Here is a 16985-nt window from a genome sequence, read left to right on the forward strand (position 1 = left end):
GAGCATGATACTTCAACAAAACCTATAGTTTCAGCACATAAGGACAACCAAGTAGATGTCAACCTTAGACTTTGTAGAAGGAAGTTAAGCCAAGGTTCTTATACAGCTGCTATCAGGGTTCTTAATTCTGGTGGTGTAGCTCCTCTATCTAATAATACTTTGGCAGATTTGCAGATTAAGCATCTTTATGCACCAACGCCTTCCGTGCCTACTACAAAAGTCTCCTTAAACAATACATACAAACCAAAATAAATTGACTTGCATAATTATTTTCTTAACCGGAAGCAATGGAAACAAACATAGACATTATAGCACCGCAATCGCACCGAATTTCTTTAAGCAAAAACACTTGATACCCAACAATAAAGAAGATAAGAAATAAAAAGCCAAGTAAATTGATACAGTTATTCTTAACCGGAAACAATTGAATCATAAATACACACACGTCCATACACAATAATAGAGTATATCAATTGTGCCAAAATTTTGTTAAGCCAAAGCAAAATATATGCAATATAAACAGGCTTTTCTTAAAAAGGAAAACGATTAACTAACAAATTTGTTACCTCAGATCCCGCATCCTCTTCTCACAAGAAAGATATATCATTAAGCGCAAGTTCAAGTAAGAACTCTCCCCAAGTATGTTGTCATCCTCTCGCAAGAATAAAAAGACAACAACAAAAGCAACCATTACCAGAGAAAAGTTGAATCGGTTTTAACTAATGCGTGCCAATAGCAAAAGTTGTAAACCCGAAACACATATGTTATGCTATACACCAACTCATGTAAACATAAATTGATTCAACATATTATGACTTTTCACATATGAGTTTCAATCGGAACACCTTATGATCCTTTGATAAAGCCTACCAACATGGGCTAGAATTTAATCCCGCTAAATCAAAAAGCCACACAAACCATAAGGGTCAAAACATATGAGATCGAATATTAAGGTTAATGAAAACCGAAATCAGACATCCCATAGACCAAATACATATAACAATAATATATACATTCATTCACAGGCTATGTAATCGGTAACTATCACAAGAAAAATTATAAAAAAAATTTATTCATAAATGGTAGTTTTATTCAACAATAGACGCTATACAATAATTGAAATAAATCAAAACATTGATGTCTATTTTCTTGATAAGAATCTAATCTTATTCTTTATTCCATGAGCAACTTAATCCTTCATATCACTAGAGAAAGGCATGTTATTACTTTCAGACTTGAGTTTGTGAATTTATTCAAGAAGATAACCTTGTTGCTTGTCCATAATTTCTTGCAGTTGAGTGTTTTCGTATAGGATTCTGCAAGTACATGTAATTATGTCTTTGATTGAACACAAAATTGTATCAATGTCTCAATACACTGATTTTTCTTCAGCATATTTTCTCTTTCCTTCTTGCTAAGCCAATCTCTCTTTTTGATCTTCCTCTTAGACTTCTTAGCATCAAGAGATGGTGCATACTTATTCTTAAAGAAATCTTTCAGATCAAGCACCTTTGCAAGAGAAGACATCGAATCCTGACTCATGGTTCAAACAAGGAATGGACCCGAGAAACAGAGAGATCCTTTTACATTTTTCATATTACCGAAAATATAAGATTCCTATAAATACGAAAATCTTAAAATATATTTTCAATACTAGATTTTATTCCCATAATCTACACATAATGTGCCTTGATTTTTTGCTTCCTCACACACACACAATCGGCACACAAGGTGAGGATGCAATTCTAATACTGATTAGGTGGTATTAGTATGAGATTTTATCTCATCATGGATTTTAAACAAACAGGGTGTTATTGATCTAGTATCGTATGAAAAAATCTTCTCTTGTTTCCTCGAATTAACGAAGTTTCTTGAGATTGGTTGGAGTTGCATAAGCACTTCTTAGCAATTATTGTTCTTGAGACAGTTTCATACTTTGTCTTATTTTTCCGTTTACCATTAGATGATTTTTCAACGTCGGAAGACATGTCCATTTTTAAAATGGTTAAATCACTAATGGAGGAAGAGGGAATCAAATTAATAACTAGTACAATATTAGTTGTTTCCTCTTCTTCAGAATCATATGAATCAGAGGTCTCGTCTAGAGTTAAAGCTAATGCCTTGCTTCCGGTGTATTTCCTAAGATTAGGACAATCTTTATCCATATGACCAAAACCTTTACACTTAAAGCATTGAGGCTGATATTCATCAACTTCTTCTTGATCCTTTTTTTTTCTTGACAGGAACTCGATCATGGGGTCGAGAAGATCGATGAACATCTTTTATAAATCTCTTATTTCTCTTCTTTAAGAGATATCGAAACTGTCGAGTGATTAATGAATAATGACTGTTCAATATCATCATCAGAATCTTCTACAATCAATTTATCAGAATAATCTGACAATCTATTTTTCTCCATATGAGCTTTTGGAAAATTTTCATCTTTAAAAGCAATTCCTTTAGCTTGAATAGATTGTGATTCATGATAAAAAAATCTTTAAATTTCCAACAAGTGTGCTTCGTGAAAGATTCGAAAGATCATTTGCTTCTGTGATTGCATGCTTCTTAGATTCGTATCTAGATGGCAACGACCTGAGAATTTTGATCACACTATATCTTTTTCAGAAATAGTCTTTCCAAGAGAGAAAGAAGCATTAACTATCTCAGAAAGTTTAATATGGAACTCTTCAAAGGTGTCGTTGTCATCCATTCGAAAGTTTTCCCAATCAGAAGTAAGAGTTTGAAGTCTAGCTTCATTTTCCGATGAGTTTCCTTCGAATAAGATCTGAAGATTATTCCAAGCTTCTTGTGAAGTTTGGCATGTGGATACATGATGTTGTAGATCACGACTTACAGCATGTATAATAACATTTAAACCATATGAATTCTGCTTTGCAAAAACCTTTTCTTCGCCTGAATAATCCACTAAGCGTTTAAACTCAGTTTCTGAACCTTCTATTTTTGGGCGATTATAACCATCAACGACTAATAGCCGAGTATTAAAGTCTCGTGATTGAAGAAAAGATCTCATAGCATATTTTCACCATAGATAGTTTGTTCCATCAAATCTTGGCGGTACGTTAACTGAAAACGATTCATGTGAACTCGAGTTCATTTCTTATAGGTTGGATCGCACCAAACACAGATTGTTAGATATTTTCGTGTTTGCCTACTCTGGTACCAATTGAAAAGACGAGGGTACCCAAATACACCACAATCTTTTAGGTTCAACCTATAAGTCCTCTACCGAAAGTGATCGTCTATGGACATAGTTGAGACAATACAAGTAATCGGTTCACACTTCGTGTGATTATCTATGGATACAAGATCGAGGCAATACAACAACAAGATAACTTGTGTGATTGACTATGGATACAAGATCGAGACAATACGACAAATAAGTATGTTACTTGATAATAGGTTCGGACTTAACCAAAACTCTATAGGATCACTATCAAGTAATGCGGAGTTAAAGAAGTTTGTGTAATTTACTTTAAATTATATAAACAAATAAAATTGCGGAAAACAAAAGTAAATCACACAGCAAGATTTTGTTAACAAGGAAAACTGCAAATGCAGAAAAACCCCGGGACCAAGTCCAAAATTGAATAATCTCAGAATTAAGCCGTTATACAAAATCTACACCAACTTCGTATAGTTGAGACCAAGAAACTACCCCTAGTTCACTTAGTTTCCTCAGTATCCCTGTGTTTCCTACTTCGATGAGTGCATACGCACCGGAACAATTCCTTTGGATCGTATTCCAAACAATAAAGGAACAACAAATCTGTTTGGTAACAACTCTTTCGATTCTTTCAAGATAAAGATATCTCAAGTCTTACGTAAAGGCTCTTCCGTTTAATCTAATAAACTCCTTTTCCTGGTTAGATTAATCTATCCAATAACTACCAAAGTAGTTAAGTTTAGATTAGCACTCAATCAAAATAAATCTCAAAGAGATATATTGAGAATACCGATCTCACACAACTAATCAATCGAATAAATCTGATTCTAGTTGGATCCCAGCCGATCAAGGTTTGTGCACACAAAGATATGAGAATTAATCAGAAATCTTCTTCGTCTTCAAATCTTCTTTAATCTTCAATATACACCTGCACAACACCACTTCAATCTCTTGTGATCAATCACACACAGAACAGAGTCTATTAACAATGGATTATCACAAGATGTTTTTAGATCTATAAACAGTTCTAAAGATCCCATCGATACTTTGATCTAGTTTGAGTGAATCTTATATCAGAAGAGAAGATTCTCAAGAATAAACAAACTAGGTGCAATCAAAGGTTCAATAACCGTTAGTCAATCAAATCAATCTAAAAACTAATAACACTATAATTATCTAGTTTCCTACCAACGTTACTCGTAGAGCTTCTTGATCCCACGGAAGTCTTTAAACAAGCGGTCGTAAGAGATTTTACCTAATTAGGATACTTTCTTTTCCAAATAGACGGCTCCACTAGAAACAACACGAATGAAGTTTGCCTGGATCTTAGGATAGTTTGCTAGAAATACAAACTTAGGTATTTATAGACCAAAAATGTTTGGACACCAAGGAATTTCCAAAACTGAAATTATTCTCAAGATATGCAATGAGTAGAAAGATTTGGTTTTCACAATTCCAATAAATTCTTATCCAATATTTCTGAAATCTCTCAATAGAAAATCTCCAATTAGTAAATGCACATTTACTAACTTTTATTTTCTAGAGCTACACATTAATTGCTGGTAATTAATGTATATAAAACTAACAACCTTAATTAAAAGATTCTCAATTTATTTTGCACAGGATCTCCTTGAGTACAAAGGAATATCTTTGAACAAAAGATGAAAAAAATTACTGTCTGTGTTCAAAGTATGTTGACATCTTTTCACTGTAAATCCTTATTCATAATCACATGGATTTACATTCTTGGAATCGGTTATACCACACTTCCAACAAGTTTAGAATTGGTTCACATGTATTCCAAGATAACTATGTGATTGATAAATATCAAATAACACACATGGGTTCAATCGGTTCTACCAATCAGTAGGATTGGTTATACCTCAATATGGAAATACTTGTGATCGGTCACACAATTTACCAGGACCAATTACATCAATTACCAGGATCAGTTACATTAGTTACCAGGACTGTTACCATATTCTCATGGTATTGATTGTGATTGGTCACACCAGTTACCAGGATCAGTTACACTAATTATCAGGATCGGTTATACCAACTACCAGGACTGGTTACCAATTACAATGACCAATTACACACACTCTGTGATCGGTCACACCAATTACTAGGATCAGTCACACCAATTACAAATATCGATCATACCATCTCACGGTGATTACTTAGGATCGGCTACACCAATTAATAAAAACTAGTCATACCAAATCATAAGTCAGGCATTGTGATTAGGTATACCATGATACCTAACAAAGTTACGATCGGTTCTACCATCTCACACATATTGGTAATCCAAAGATTTGCAATGAATAGCCATTCCAATAAGCCTAATGATTTCCCTTTCGATTCATAAAACAAGTTTATAAATGTACTTTCTTTTAACAAATGTAAAAAGTTAATTCCTAGGATGAAATCTTCACCATAACACATTCACATAATCATAACAGTATATACAAAATTATGTCGATGTCGTATCTACGAAGTTCAAAAGATAAGTGTTATACTTCGTAGTCTAATTTCCTAATACTATGATCATACAAATATGACCATGTCACATCACTAGAGCATTATACAATATGTACAATATATACATCTTCGCAGTTATGTTTTTAATATAACACGACTTAAAAGATACGTTAGGAATGAAACAGTTCAAGTCAATATTACTGACCTCAAGAGGAAGGATGATGTTGTCATTGTAGTTCACTTTTTCTTCACATTCTTCATGTCTTCGGAGTAATACTTGTATGTCTCAACATTCCTAGACTATCTAGTCTAACCTAAACGAAGTTGACTCTAGTATATAATCAAGCGACTTTAGATGAGTTTTGATACACTAAAATATGACAACCAAACTTGACATACCAACGCTGGGTGAGTTCAACTGAGCTATGATCTAACAATCGCGTCAGCAAAGTAGTTTAACAGCCTTTGTACTTCAGCTCTATAAGGGACAGGGTTACCTCTTCGAGCGATTATACTCCATTCAGTTGATTGACCAACAACTTGGATTCTCCTTTCACTTCCAGTTGTGTTGGTCCTTCTTGTTTGGCTAGTGACATCCCTATGAGGAGGAAAGCCTCATATTCTGCTGAATTATTAGTGCATTGAAAATCCAGCTTGAACGAATGCGAAAAGACCTCACCGGTTGAAGATACCAGAACTACACCAGCTCCTCCAGTATTACTGCTAGGGGTAGGAGAACCGTCGAAATACAACAACCACGCTCATTCTTTGACAAAAGAAATTTCTGGAAACTCTTCAGGAATGTTTTCATGTAGCGTAGTAGTATCTTCTCATGGGAATGCATCTAGCAAGTCTGCTGCTGCTTGTCCCTTAATAACTCTTGGAGGAGTGCATGTTATGTCGAGATCTGACACTTGGAGTAACCATTTAGTTGGCCTACCTATCAGGGTCGGTATTGAGAGTAGGAATTTGACAGGGTCAGCTTTGGCTACCAGCACCACTTTATTTGACAACAACTAATGCCTGAATTTCTGAATGGCGTGGACTAAGGCTAGACATGCTCTTTCCGCCTTAGGATATCTGAGTTCAGCATCTCTGAGAGTACAACTGAATTAATATATGAGGCATTCAATTATTTCATCATCTTCTTAAGCTAGGAGGGCTCCAATAACAACATCGCTGTAAGCAATATAGAGAAACAACGACCTTCCTGGTATAGGAGACTTCATAACAGCATGCGATGACAATATTTGTTGAATCTTCCGAAAGGATTCTTACTGCGTCGTGGTCCAGGTGAAGCTTGCTCCCTTTTTCAACAATGGGGTGAATGAAGCAATAAGCTGAACTAGACCGGGTATAAAACTCTGAATGTATTTTACCTTACCCATAAAGCTCTAGAGTTCCTTCTCTGTTTGTTGCGGCGACATGGTGAGGATAGCATGGGTCTTGGATGGATCAACCTTGATTCCATCAGCTATTACCTGGAATCCTAGGAATTTGGCCGAAGAAACTCCAAAAGCACATTTCAAGGGATTCATTTTCAGTTTATATTCACGACATCTTTCAAATACTTTTCGTAAAACATATCTGTGAGCTGCTCGGGTTTTTGACTTGACTACTATGTTATCCACGTAGCCTGCAACTTATTTATGCATCATGTCGTGACATATTGCAGCCATGGCACATTGGTAGGTAGCACCAGCATTTTTCAAACCGAAAGACATTATAGTGTAATAAAAGTTTCTGAGAGGAGTTCGAAATGCTGTCTTACATGCATCGTGTTCGTACATCTTTATCTGGTTGTAACCGCTGTATCCATCCATGAATGAGAACATGCCGCGTCCACTGGTAGCATCCACGAGCATGTCGATGTTTGGAAGAGGGAAGTCGTCCTTGGGGCAATACTTGTTTAGATTTCTGAAGTCGACACAACACCTGATCTGACCGTTCTTCTTATTTACAGGAACCATATTAGCCAACCAAGTAGGATGTTGAATAGGCTTTATAAAGCCGGCAGCTAGCAGTTTTTGAATCTCAGTTTTGATCTGTTCCTCAACATCGTGCCTGAATTGTCTTGGAGATTGTTTGACTAGTTTGGATCCTGGTATTATATGCAGGTGATGAGTAACCAACTTTTCATCTAAGCCGGGCATTTCCTCGTAAGTCCATGCGAATATATCCTGGTACTCCTTGAGAAGATTCATGAGATTTGCACGTTCCTCTGCACATACAACTGAACTGATGGAGACATACCTTGGAGCTTCTTTAGTCCCGATATTGATAGTTTCAAGCTCGTCTGTATTGGAGTCAGTACCGCCTTGCAGTTGTCGTGGAGCGGCTGGTACCTCTTCTTCTTGTAACTTGTCATTGTGGTGGCATTCTCCTGGGCGGAGAGACCCCGTAGTGGTCTCCCCTGTTAATTTCTAACATCTGCGCCGATATAAAGTCATTCCTTCGGCATCACGATTTGTTATAAAGTTCGTTCCCTCTTAGTATGGGCGTGGATCGAGTTTTTACCCGATGAAGAAGATTTGACGTGTCCTGTCAGCAAAGGCATCTTTCCGGGTTCAGTCCCAGTGATGACAACCTGTCTTCCTCCTTGATCGACGTCCAGGTAGGGAGCAGTGTGTAATAAACCTTGTTTGATGAGTCCTGCGGATATTCTTTTGGTTCAAAAAGTTCAATGCCGCAAATCGGAGCATAAGGAGACAGAGATGCGGGTATGCAGATCAACTTCTTCATTCAACATAGTCTTCAGGCACTGGTGATATGTTGAGGGGATGATCCTATTATCATTAAGCCATGGTCTCCCCAGTATCATGTGGTAGTCCGACTCTTTATCTATCACCTCTAATTTCACCTTCGACTGGACGAGCCCTACTGATAGGTTCAAATAGATGTAACCATACATGCTGGTTTGGTTTCCTTCAAAATCCGTCATCACAGAAGGCTGCCGTACAATCTTATTTTGCCGAACCCTGGTTGTTTTGAGAGTTTTAAGAGAAATAACATTTGAAGCTGCTCCCGTGTCGATTCTGAACCTTTAATGCATGCAGTAACATGCAGGGATCTGTTATGACCCTCTTCAGCCATCATGTCATCTTCGGTGAAAGTAACGTTGTTTATAGACATATCTGACGCTTTCGAGTCTTTTGGAGACGAAGGACTCAAGTTTGTGTCTAAAGCTATTTGATTGATTGCCGCAAATGTTTCCGCCCGTTGATCGTTAGAGAGGTGTAGAAGCTCACATAAATTCTCCACCAGGGAAGCTGCTTCCTGGTCCACTGGCCTCTTGTTGGTAGTAAAGCTTCCAATTTGTGAAGGAGCGGAATCGTCAGTTGAAGTATTCGCTCCTTGCACGAGAGATCTTGGGTCTCTGAAAACGCCACGATGCCCTAAGTCATCCAACAGTCTCTGAAAGTATGTGAACATGCCATTCAATGTACTTTCTAAGCATGCCAACTTTCCTGCCAGTTGTTCTTGTGATCTCATCAATTCTTCCATAGTAATTTGGAGCCGCGTGGTTCTGCCTTCTCTTGTTGAACTGTTGGAAAGAATATGAGAAACGTCTTCGTCAGTGTCATTTGTATCACTGATAACAGGAGAGACATGATCGATAACAGAGAGACAGGGCCGTCGACATGATTAAAGTTGGTAACCGTTGAGTCTTTATTAAGACCAACCATTGTGAGTTTTAGAGAAACTAAGAGTAAAAAGATAAGGGAATCGAGAAATTGATTTTGCAACAGAGAGATTAATCTCCCACTGTGGTCGCCAATTTGTAGCAGGGTAAAAATTGATCCTGGATACAAATGGAAAATTGGATATCCCAGTGAGAAACGAATCTAAACCCTAAACAAATGTACTGCATAGGAGTATTTTAGATTCGAGAGATCAATCTGTACAATCCTGGCCTAAACCAAGAAATGGCCGTTCCAGGCTTGCTTCGGTCATAATGAACGAGAAGGGTTGATCTAGGGATCAATTCTTAGCATTAAGGATCGGTCCTCTCCAGGCATCAATCCTAAACTTAGGGCTGGTCCTGAATCCCCTTTCGACTACGAAATAGAATTCCGCAAGTCTACTTCCTTAGATTATGTTTATGATATTCCTTAATATATAATACCAACGGTTGAATTCATTTTGGAAGTTCAATACACTAAATAATAATAAGTTAATGATTAGTGTTATTTCGATTCACTAAGTCCATAGATAAACTATACTTCGACATTTATCTAAAATCCAAATTATTTTTCAACCATATATTCACGTTATAATGCATACTTTTTCTTATTAGTTTTTTGTTTTTTTTTCATGGGTAAAGAAGATTATAATTTCTTTTCTTTATCCCCTAATATTTTTGTTGTTTTTTATAGACGTTATTAACTTTTACGTTATCCTACTTCGAATTCGAATTATTTGACGAAGTTGTATAAGATAAAATTGTCGAATCAATATAACGCGTTATTAATTTTGATTATGTTTTAACTATGCATGATTAACTTATATTTTTATGAAATCTAGATTTAAATTGGTCTAATTAGTTAGTAATTGAAATACTGTACATGACTCCATATGGTTGCAAAAATAAATAAATAAAAGTTTTGTCTCTGGTCTCCGTGGGATCAGGCTCGCTGCTACAAATGCATGGCTACTAATAGGGATATCAGTTTAATGGGAAGAATACAAAATTTCATATAAGATAAACTAGAAAGTCTTATGTTTTATGTGGATTTTAGTACACTCCCTAATAATCCGGCACCCCTTTTAGCAAGTTGCTACAAATGCTTGTTAGATATTCTTTTGAGGTGGAACTGGTTCTACTTAAAAAGATTTTATGCAAGTATAGATCTAAATTCTATTTTGCAAATTGCAAAGCTGCTAACAGAGATACCAGTTTGCTTGGGATGTACCATTCCAAAGGTATAAGATGTTTTATCTTATATTAAATCTGGTACACCCCCAGGTAAACCGGTACCCCTTTTAGCAATCTTGCTATTTTGGACCAAATATTCTAAGGTTATATAAACATGATATCTAACGTATATTCAGGGGATATGGGTTACACAGCTGATCTAACTGTTACCACTAGTGAAGAAATGATGTTAGAAGTCAATAACAGAAACACCATTTGACCAAGCACAAAGACTTGCAAAGGAGTGCAACTATTTGGTCAGAAGCTTGAATTACAGAGGATAACAGCTGCACAGCTGATTTACCAGAGACTGAAGAGCCAAATGCAGAATTCCGCCGGAGAAACACCATTTGACCAAGCACAAGACTTGTAACTATTTGGTCAAATCTCGATTCATAGAGGATAAGGGCTACATAGCTGATTTACCAGCGCGTGAAGAGCCAAATGTGGAATTCATCCACAAAAACACAGTTTGACCAAGTACAAAAAATTGCAAAAGAGTGCAACTATTTAGTCAGAAGCACGATGCACAAAGTCTAATGGATTCTTTCTTTTTACCCTTTCCGGGTATACTGTGCAAAAATGGAAAGGAAGAACTATCCGGTAGGATCCGAAAATTATCATCTGGTTGAAGAAATAGGTCGTGGATCCAGTTCTACTGTTTTCCGTGCAATTTGCAAACCTCTCCATGAAACTGTTGCAATTAAGATCCTGTATCTCGACCAAAATGATTTAGGTAGCATCGCTTATGAAGCACAAACCATGATGTTGGTTGACCATCCAAACCTTCAAAAGGCGCATTGTTCGTTCATTTCCGATCAGTATCTCTGGATAGTTATGCCGTTCATGGCCGCTGGTTGTTGTCTCCGTATAATGAAATCCGATTTTCCAAATGGATACGAGGAGGCGGTGATCGCTACCATATTACGTGGTGTTTTGAGAGGATTAGAGTACATGCACCATCACGGGGACATACACCGAGATGTCAAAGCTGGAAATATTCTAGTCGATTCAAATGGTGAAATAAAGCTTTCAGATTTTGGTGTTTCTGCAAGCCTTTTTGATGCAGGTGACAGGAAATGTTCAAGAAATGATTTTGTAGGAACACCATGCTGGATGGCACCGGAGGTTATCATGGAGCAAAATTATGGGTACAAGGCTGACATATGGTCTTTCGGTATAACAGCTTTGGAGCTTGCTCATGGTCATGCCCCTTTCTCAGAGTTTCTTCCATCGGAAGTTTTGTATAGGACTTTACGAGCTGCATCGCCTGGTCTTGACCACAAGACGGATAAAAAGTTCTCGAATTCGTTCAGGAAAATGATTGCAATGTGCCTAGTTAAAGACCCTAGTGGATGTCCTTCTGCGCAGCGTTTATTAAAGCACTCTTTCTTCAAGAATGCTCGGTCCGGTGACTACATTGTACGGAAAATTTTGAGGGGGTTACCTACCGTTGGGGACCGAGCTACCGAGATAGTATTAAAGCAAGAAGACATGGTTGTGAAGAAAAGAAAAATATCACAAGATGAATACAAACAAGGGATTGCTTGGAATTTGGAAGTTGAAGATTTAAAGACATGGTGGGCGTCACAGCAGCTTCTGGATGGTGAAGCATCGACCTCTCGCAAAGACCCAGTGGTTGTCCAGCAAAGAGGACGGTTCAAAGTGACGCCAGAGATAGAGGAGAGCACAATGCCAGAAACTAGTCGGCAATGACAAGAAGGTTTGATTGAATTTTGATTTGCTTCCTGGCTATGCTGAATTTGTATGTAATAAATTTTCTTAAAACCGATGAGAGATTAGAGAATTTAGATTTCAGATTTGTGTATTTATTTGTATGAAACTAGAAATACCGTGAACCGAATTTACTGCTGTTAGATCTGAGTTAATTAGCGAGTCAGATCTGACTGAAATGAAAAAACTAACACCGACTCACGACGAGTCAAGGGTTGACTCTGACTCAGATTGCAAGTATGATGCAAACAACATGGTGCACTTGCACGAATCCTACTTCACTTCCCACCTGCTCAGACTTGCAAGCAATTACAACATCTGATGATGCATAGAGATCCAGTCCCTCCTTTGTCTGGCCATGCCAGGACCTGGCCTGCTGTCAGAAATGTTACTGTTAGACATTTTTTGGGGCCAATACTGAACTGGTTCTACATATTTTTATCCAAGCATAAACCCAAGCTCTATCTTGGACCAGATATTCTAGAGCTGATATTATCCAAGGATTCAGGGGATAAGGATTTTACATTGAGAGACCCCCTTTTTCGGTCCTTCTCTTTCCCCAGAAATCTCTGTCTGTAACCATGAAAACCCTAATCCACACAAACCTAATTCCATGGATGAACCCTAAAAATGTATCTCCAATCTGCTGTTTTTCTTTCATTTCAGCTGGGGAGAGGAGACAATCAAAAACCCTAGTTGTAAAATGCAGCAGTTCAGAAAATGGGGGTTTGAAGGATGTTGTATCTGGTTTAGTAGATCAGAGAGTTGAAGAACTTCTAAACAAAGAAGAAAACAAGGTATTATTGGATGGGTTAACAAAAGCTAATGAAAGGGTTGAATTAGCAAAGAAGGAATTAGCTGAATTTGATAAAAAACAATTGGAAGATGTTCAGATGAAGAATTATGTTAATCAGCTTGAAAGCAGAACTAGTGAGATTGAAGAATGCCAGAGGGAAATACTAGAAGCGAAAGCGATGATTCGCGAGGCTGAGCTGTCGCTGTCTGGAAACATTGACGAGGCTGATGCTGATGTTTTTGAGGAGAATGACAAAAATGTGGTGGAGGTTGATAAGAATACTGAGAGATTGGAGTCTGTTAAAGCAGCATCTATTGCGGCCGTAATTGGAACGATTGCAGCGATTCCGATTTCGCTATCTCAAGTGACAGATATTACTGAATTGATACTCCCTCTGGGGATCACATTTGTTAGCTGTGCATTGTTCGGCGTTACATTTCGATACACGGTAAGAAGAGACTTGGATGATTCTCATCTTAAGAGTGGCATTTCTGCCGCATTTGCCTGTGTTAAAGGCCTCGCTGTACTGGAGGCAGGACCGCGTTTGGAATTAGATTCACAGAGTTTCTTGTCGCATGCTGTTGATGGTGCGGTGAATGTAGCTGAGAATTTGTTAATATTTGTGTTTGCTTCTGTTGCTCTTGATTTTTGCTTTAAGATGAGGTTATTGAGTCCTTTCCCTGTCAAAAGGAAGTCAGTTTCGCAACTACGGTGAAGAATCCCTTGTTTGTAAACCCCAAATTTTTATTGGATGTCTATATTTTTAAGGTCCAATTTGAGATTGCAGTAACTAATGGCAAGAAATAAAGTGCAACTATTTGGTCAAAAGCTTGATTTACAGAGGATAAGGGAGACATAGTTGATTTACCAGCGAGTGAAGAGTCAAATGTAGAATTCATCCACAAAGAATTGCAAAGAAGTGCAGCTATTTTGTCAAAAGCACTATTTACAAAATTTATGGAGCTGGTTCTGTTCTTTCTCTTTACGCCTTCCGGGTTATGCTGGGCAAAGATCAAGTGGTTGTCCAGCAAAGAGGACGGTTCAAAGTGACAACTGAGATAAGAAGTGGAAACGAGGTGCACAATGCCAGAACCTACTCAGCTAGAAGGTAATGTCTTATGTATCTAGGTTGATTTGAATCTTGATTTGTTCCCTCACTATGCTGAATTTGTATTTATATCGTTATAAAACCAAGTAGAGATTAGAAATTTGTGAAGACTCCTTTATACTTTCTGTTCTTTGGTCACAGAGTTATTAGAGTTCAAATTTGTGCATGTATTTTTAGGAAACTAGACATATACCGACCTACCATGACTGAAATATATTGCATAATTGAACGCAAGATACATATATGAGGAGTGAGTTCTGCTGACAATAGTTTTTATACCAACTACGACATTTAAACCAAGAGATTGGAGATTTGGTGGTGCTACTCAGCATCTCCTTGTCACTTCAGTTCTTTCAAAAAATGCTTAGGGCAAAGACTTGATTTTATTGTCCCTTTCATCACAAAAGAATTGCCCGGGGCAAGGAGACTATATTGTCAGTGCCTGATTCAGGGTTAACATATGCACACCAAGAATCCACAGACAATTCAGGATTTTTCCGAATCTAGAATAGGGACACTGCAAACAGCAGTGCTCACTGGGTGCATAAATCTTACTTCACCTCCCAACTGCTATGTCTTTTTGTCATGCAGTTATGTCCCATTTGCAATGAAAGCTCAGACTTGTTATAACATGTGATGCATAGAGATCCAATTCCTCCCAAGTCTGTCCATGCCAGGATCCAGGGAGACGTCTAGTGTTGTGGTCTCTGGACCACAAACACTAGTTAAATATGAAAATCCATGAGAAGTATCTCTTGGTGGCCATAGATCTCAATTTAATGTCCACTCAAGTAATCTAGGTAGACCAATTCCGTGAGAAGTATTCAAAAAGATCATCATTATTCCTGCTACATCACCAGTACTATTACCAAATACTAGCTAGTACAGTGACATTGAATCAGTCAATCCCACACATATATTGAAACTACAGGTGGTAAATGGCTTGAATAATCAGATCTATGCTTGTAGGATCTGAGTTTAGGTTCTAGCTAGCTGCTTCCTATACATATGAAGCAAGTTGATAGTTGATACCAATGTTAATAATCATGGTTGGCATTGTCATTTTGATCTTATTTATACATGCTTGGAGCTGTTTTTGTTACACTTCTTTCTTGTTTGGTGATTCTCTCGTTGATGCTGGAAACAATGATTATCTTATCACCTTATCTAAAGCTGATTCTCCACCATACGGCATCGATTTTATTCCCTCCAGAGGGCAGCCCACTGGAAGATTTACAAATGGCCGAACTGTTTCCGATATTATAGGTATACCAATTAAATTTCTTGCTAGTGCTGTTGAATAAATTTCATTATAACATCTTTTTCTAAGAATTCTATTAAGAATTTGTTCAAAATTCAGAAGCATATTCATTTCCAGGCTTTTAGGACTGTGTATGATAGAGTTGGATTGATACTTAAACATTGTGTTAATTCATCTTTACATGTTTGATCAGTGCAAGCTTTGGGCTCAAAGTCATTTCCTCCGCCATTTCTAGCTCCTACTACTCGCGGCCAGGCTATTTTCAAAGGCGTCAATTATGCCTCTGGATCATCAGGCATCTTGGATAAGACAGGATCTGTTTTCGTAAGTCCACATAACAAAACAATTAATTTGACCAAACTATTTCCTAATTATTGAATATATCGACTTCACCTGTATAAGTTCTGGAAGATCCATCTTCATGTGCAGGTAGAAAGAGTACCATTAAGAAAACAAATCAATGATTTCGAGCAGAGTCGAGCTACAATGACGAGTATGCTTGGCGAGAACGGTACTACAGATTTTCTCAAGCAGGTTGTTTTCTCTATTACCTCCGGTTCGAATGATCTCTTGAATTACCTTCAACCTTCTATACCATTTTTCAAAGAAGACAAAGTTTCTCCTGCAATGCTACAAGATTTTATGGTTTCGAACTTAACCCTACAACTTAAGGTATTAGCCACCCTTATCTTTTTTTTGTCAATACACTTGTTGAGAATGGTTATGGCTAATTACGTACGTTATCCTTGTTATTTCGCTAAGCGACTCTATGAAATGGGAGGTCGAAAGTTTCTAGTCATCGATGTTGGTCCTTTGGGATGTATACCATTTGTTCGTGCCATCAAGCTAATGCCAGCTGGGAGATGCTCGTCAGAAGCAAATGAATTGATTCAGGGATACAATAGAAAACTTAAGAAGTCGATTGATACTCTAAATAAAAATTTAGGGCCTGAAACTATTTTTGTCTATGCAAATTCCTATGACATTGTTATGGGGATTGTAAAAAGATATCGCAAATATGGTTGGTACTATTCCCTATGTCTAGCTAATTTATTAATCAGTTACTGTACTATTGTTTGTGTGGTAATGCATTTGGTTACATTTCAGGATTCGAAAATGTGGAGGATCCATGTTGCGGCGGCAATTTTCCACCATTTACTTGCTTAAAGAGAGGTGGTGCAAATATAAGCTCAGTGTTATGCAAGGATCGGTCAAAATACGTGTTTTGGGATGCCTATCATCCCACAGAAGCTGCAAATCTTATTATTGCGAAAAAGTTTCTTTACGGAGATGAAAGTATTGTTTCTCCCGTTAATGTCCGTGAACTGTACAACTATAATCTCTAGTTACTAGTATGTTTATTTCTGTAATTGAATTGAATGATCAATCAGTCATTAAAATCACCCAAACTTATGATTCCCCAGTTCTGCAAGTTTATGCAGGATCAATGAAAATTTTAATGTGTACCTGAACATTGAAATTTAGTAAAAGTAGTAAACTTATTTA

The 16985-nt window shown here is 37.4% G+C and overlaps 3 protein-coding genes across 6 annotated transcripts; all 3 read left to right on the top strand.

The window, feature by feature from the left end:
• The first annotated feature begins 11162 nt into the window (after positions 1–11162).
• Positions 11163–12296, top strand: LOC113283128 (serine/threonine-protein kinase fray2-like). The gene has a single exon (XM_026532321.1). It carries the CDS (start codon positions 11163–11165, stop codon positions 12294–12296), a length of 1134 nt encoding a protein of 377 aa, XP_026388106.1.
• A 521-nt stretch (positions 12297–12817) lies between these two features.
• On the top strand, positions 12818–14311 carry LOC113283005. The gene has a single exon (XM_026532135.1). The coding sequence runs from the start codon at positions 12896–12898 to the stop codon at positions 13823–13825; it is 930 nt and encodes a 309-aa protein (XP_026387920.1). The 5' UTR covers positions 12818–12895; the 3' UTR covers positions 13826–14311.
• LOC113282988 (GDSL esterase/lipase At5g41890-like) lies at positions 14080–16985 on the top strand. 4 transcript variants are annotated; one of them, XM_026532126.1, is made up of 5 exons: positions 14080–14218; positions 15392–15484; positions 15673–15803; positions 15909–16500; positions 16587–16985. In XM_026532126.1, exons 1-5 carry the CDS (start codon positions 14194–14196, stop codon positions 16823–16825), a joined length of 1080 nt encoding a protein of 359 aa, XP_026387911.1. In that variant the 5' UTR covers positions 14080–14193; the 3' UTR covers positions 16826–16985. The 4 variants fall into 4 exon arrangements, with proteins under 4 accessions (XP_026387911.1, XP_026387895.1, XP_026387903.1 ...); XM_026532110.1 differs by having other exon boundaries at positions 14091–14218; positions 15432–15484; XM_026532118.1 differs by lacking the exon at positions 14080–14218 and having other exon boundaries at positions 14458–15484; positions 15909–16151; positions 16242–16500.

This window comes from Papaver somniferum, chromosome 1 (genome assembly GCF_003573695.1).
Source record: "Papaver somniferum cultivar HN1 chromosome 1, ASM357369v1, whole genome shotgun sequence".
Taxonomy (NCBI): Eukaryota; Viridiplantae; Streptophyta; class Magnoliopsida; order Ranunculales; family Papaveraceae; genus Papaver; species Papaver somniferum.

Excerpts from the sequence above, each read along its gene's own strand:
- LOC113283128 (XM_026532321.1), top strand. The coding sequence starts at position 11,163 with ATGGAAAGGAAGAACTATCCGGTAGGATCCGAAAATTATCATCTGGTT.
- LOC113283005 (XM_026532135.1), top strand. The coding sequence starts at position 12,896 with ATGAAAACCCTAATCCACACAAACCTAATTCCATGGATGAACCCTAAA.
- LOC113282988 (XM_026532102.1), top strand. The coding sequence starts at position 15,253 with ATGTTAATAATCATGGTTGGCATTGTCATTTTGATCTTATTTATACAT. Across the intron at positions 15,485-15,672 it reads AACTGTTTCCGATATTATAG|TGCAAGCTTTGGGCTCAAAG; the intron begins GTATACCAATTA and ends ATGTTTGATCAG. Across the intron at positions 16,501-16,586 it reads AAAAAGATATCGCAAATATG|GATTCGAAAATGTGGAGGAT; the intron begins GTTGGTACTATT and ends GTTACATTTCAG.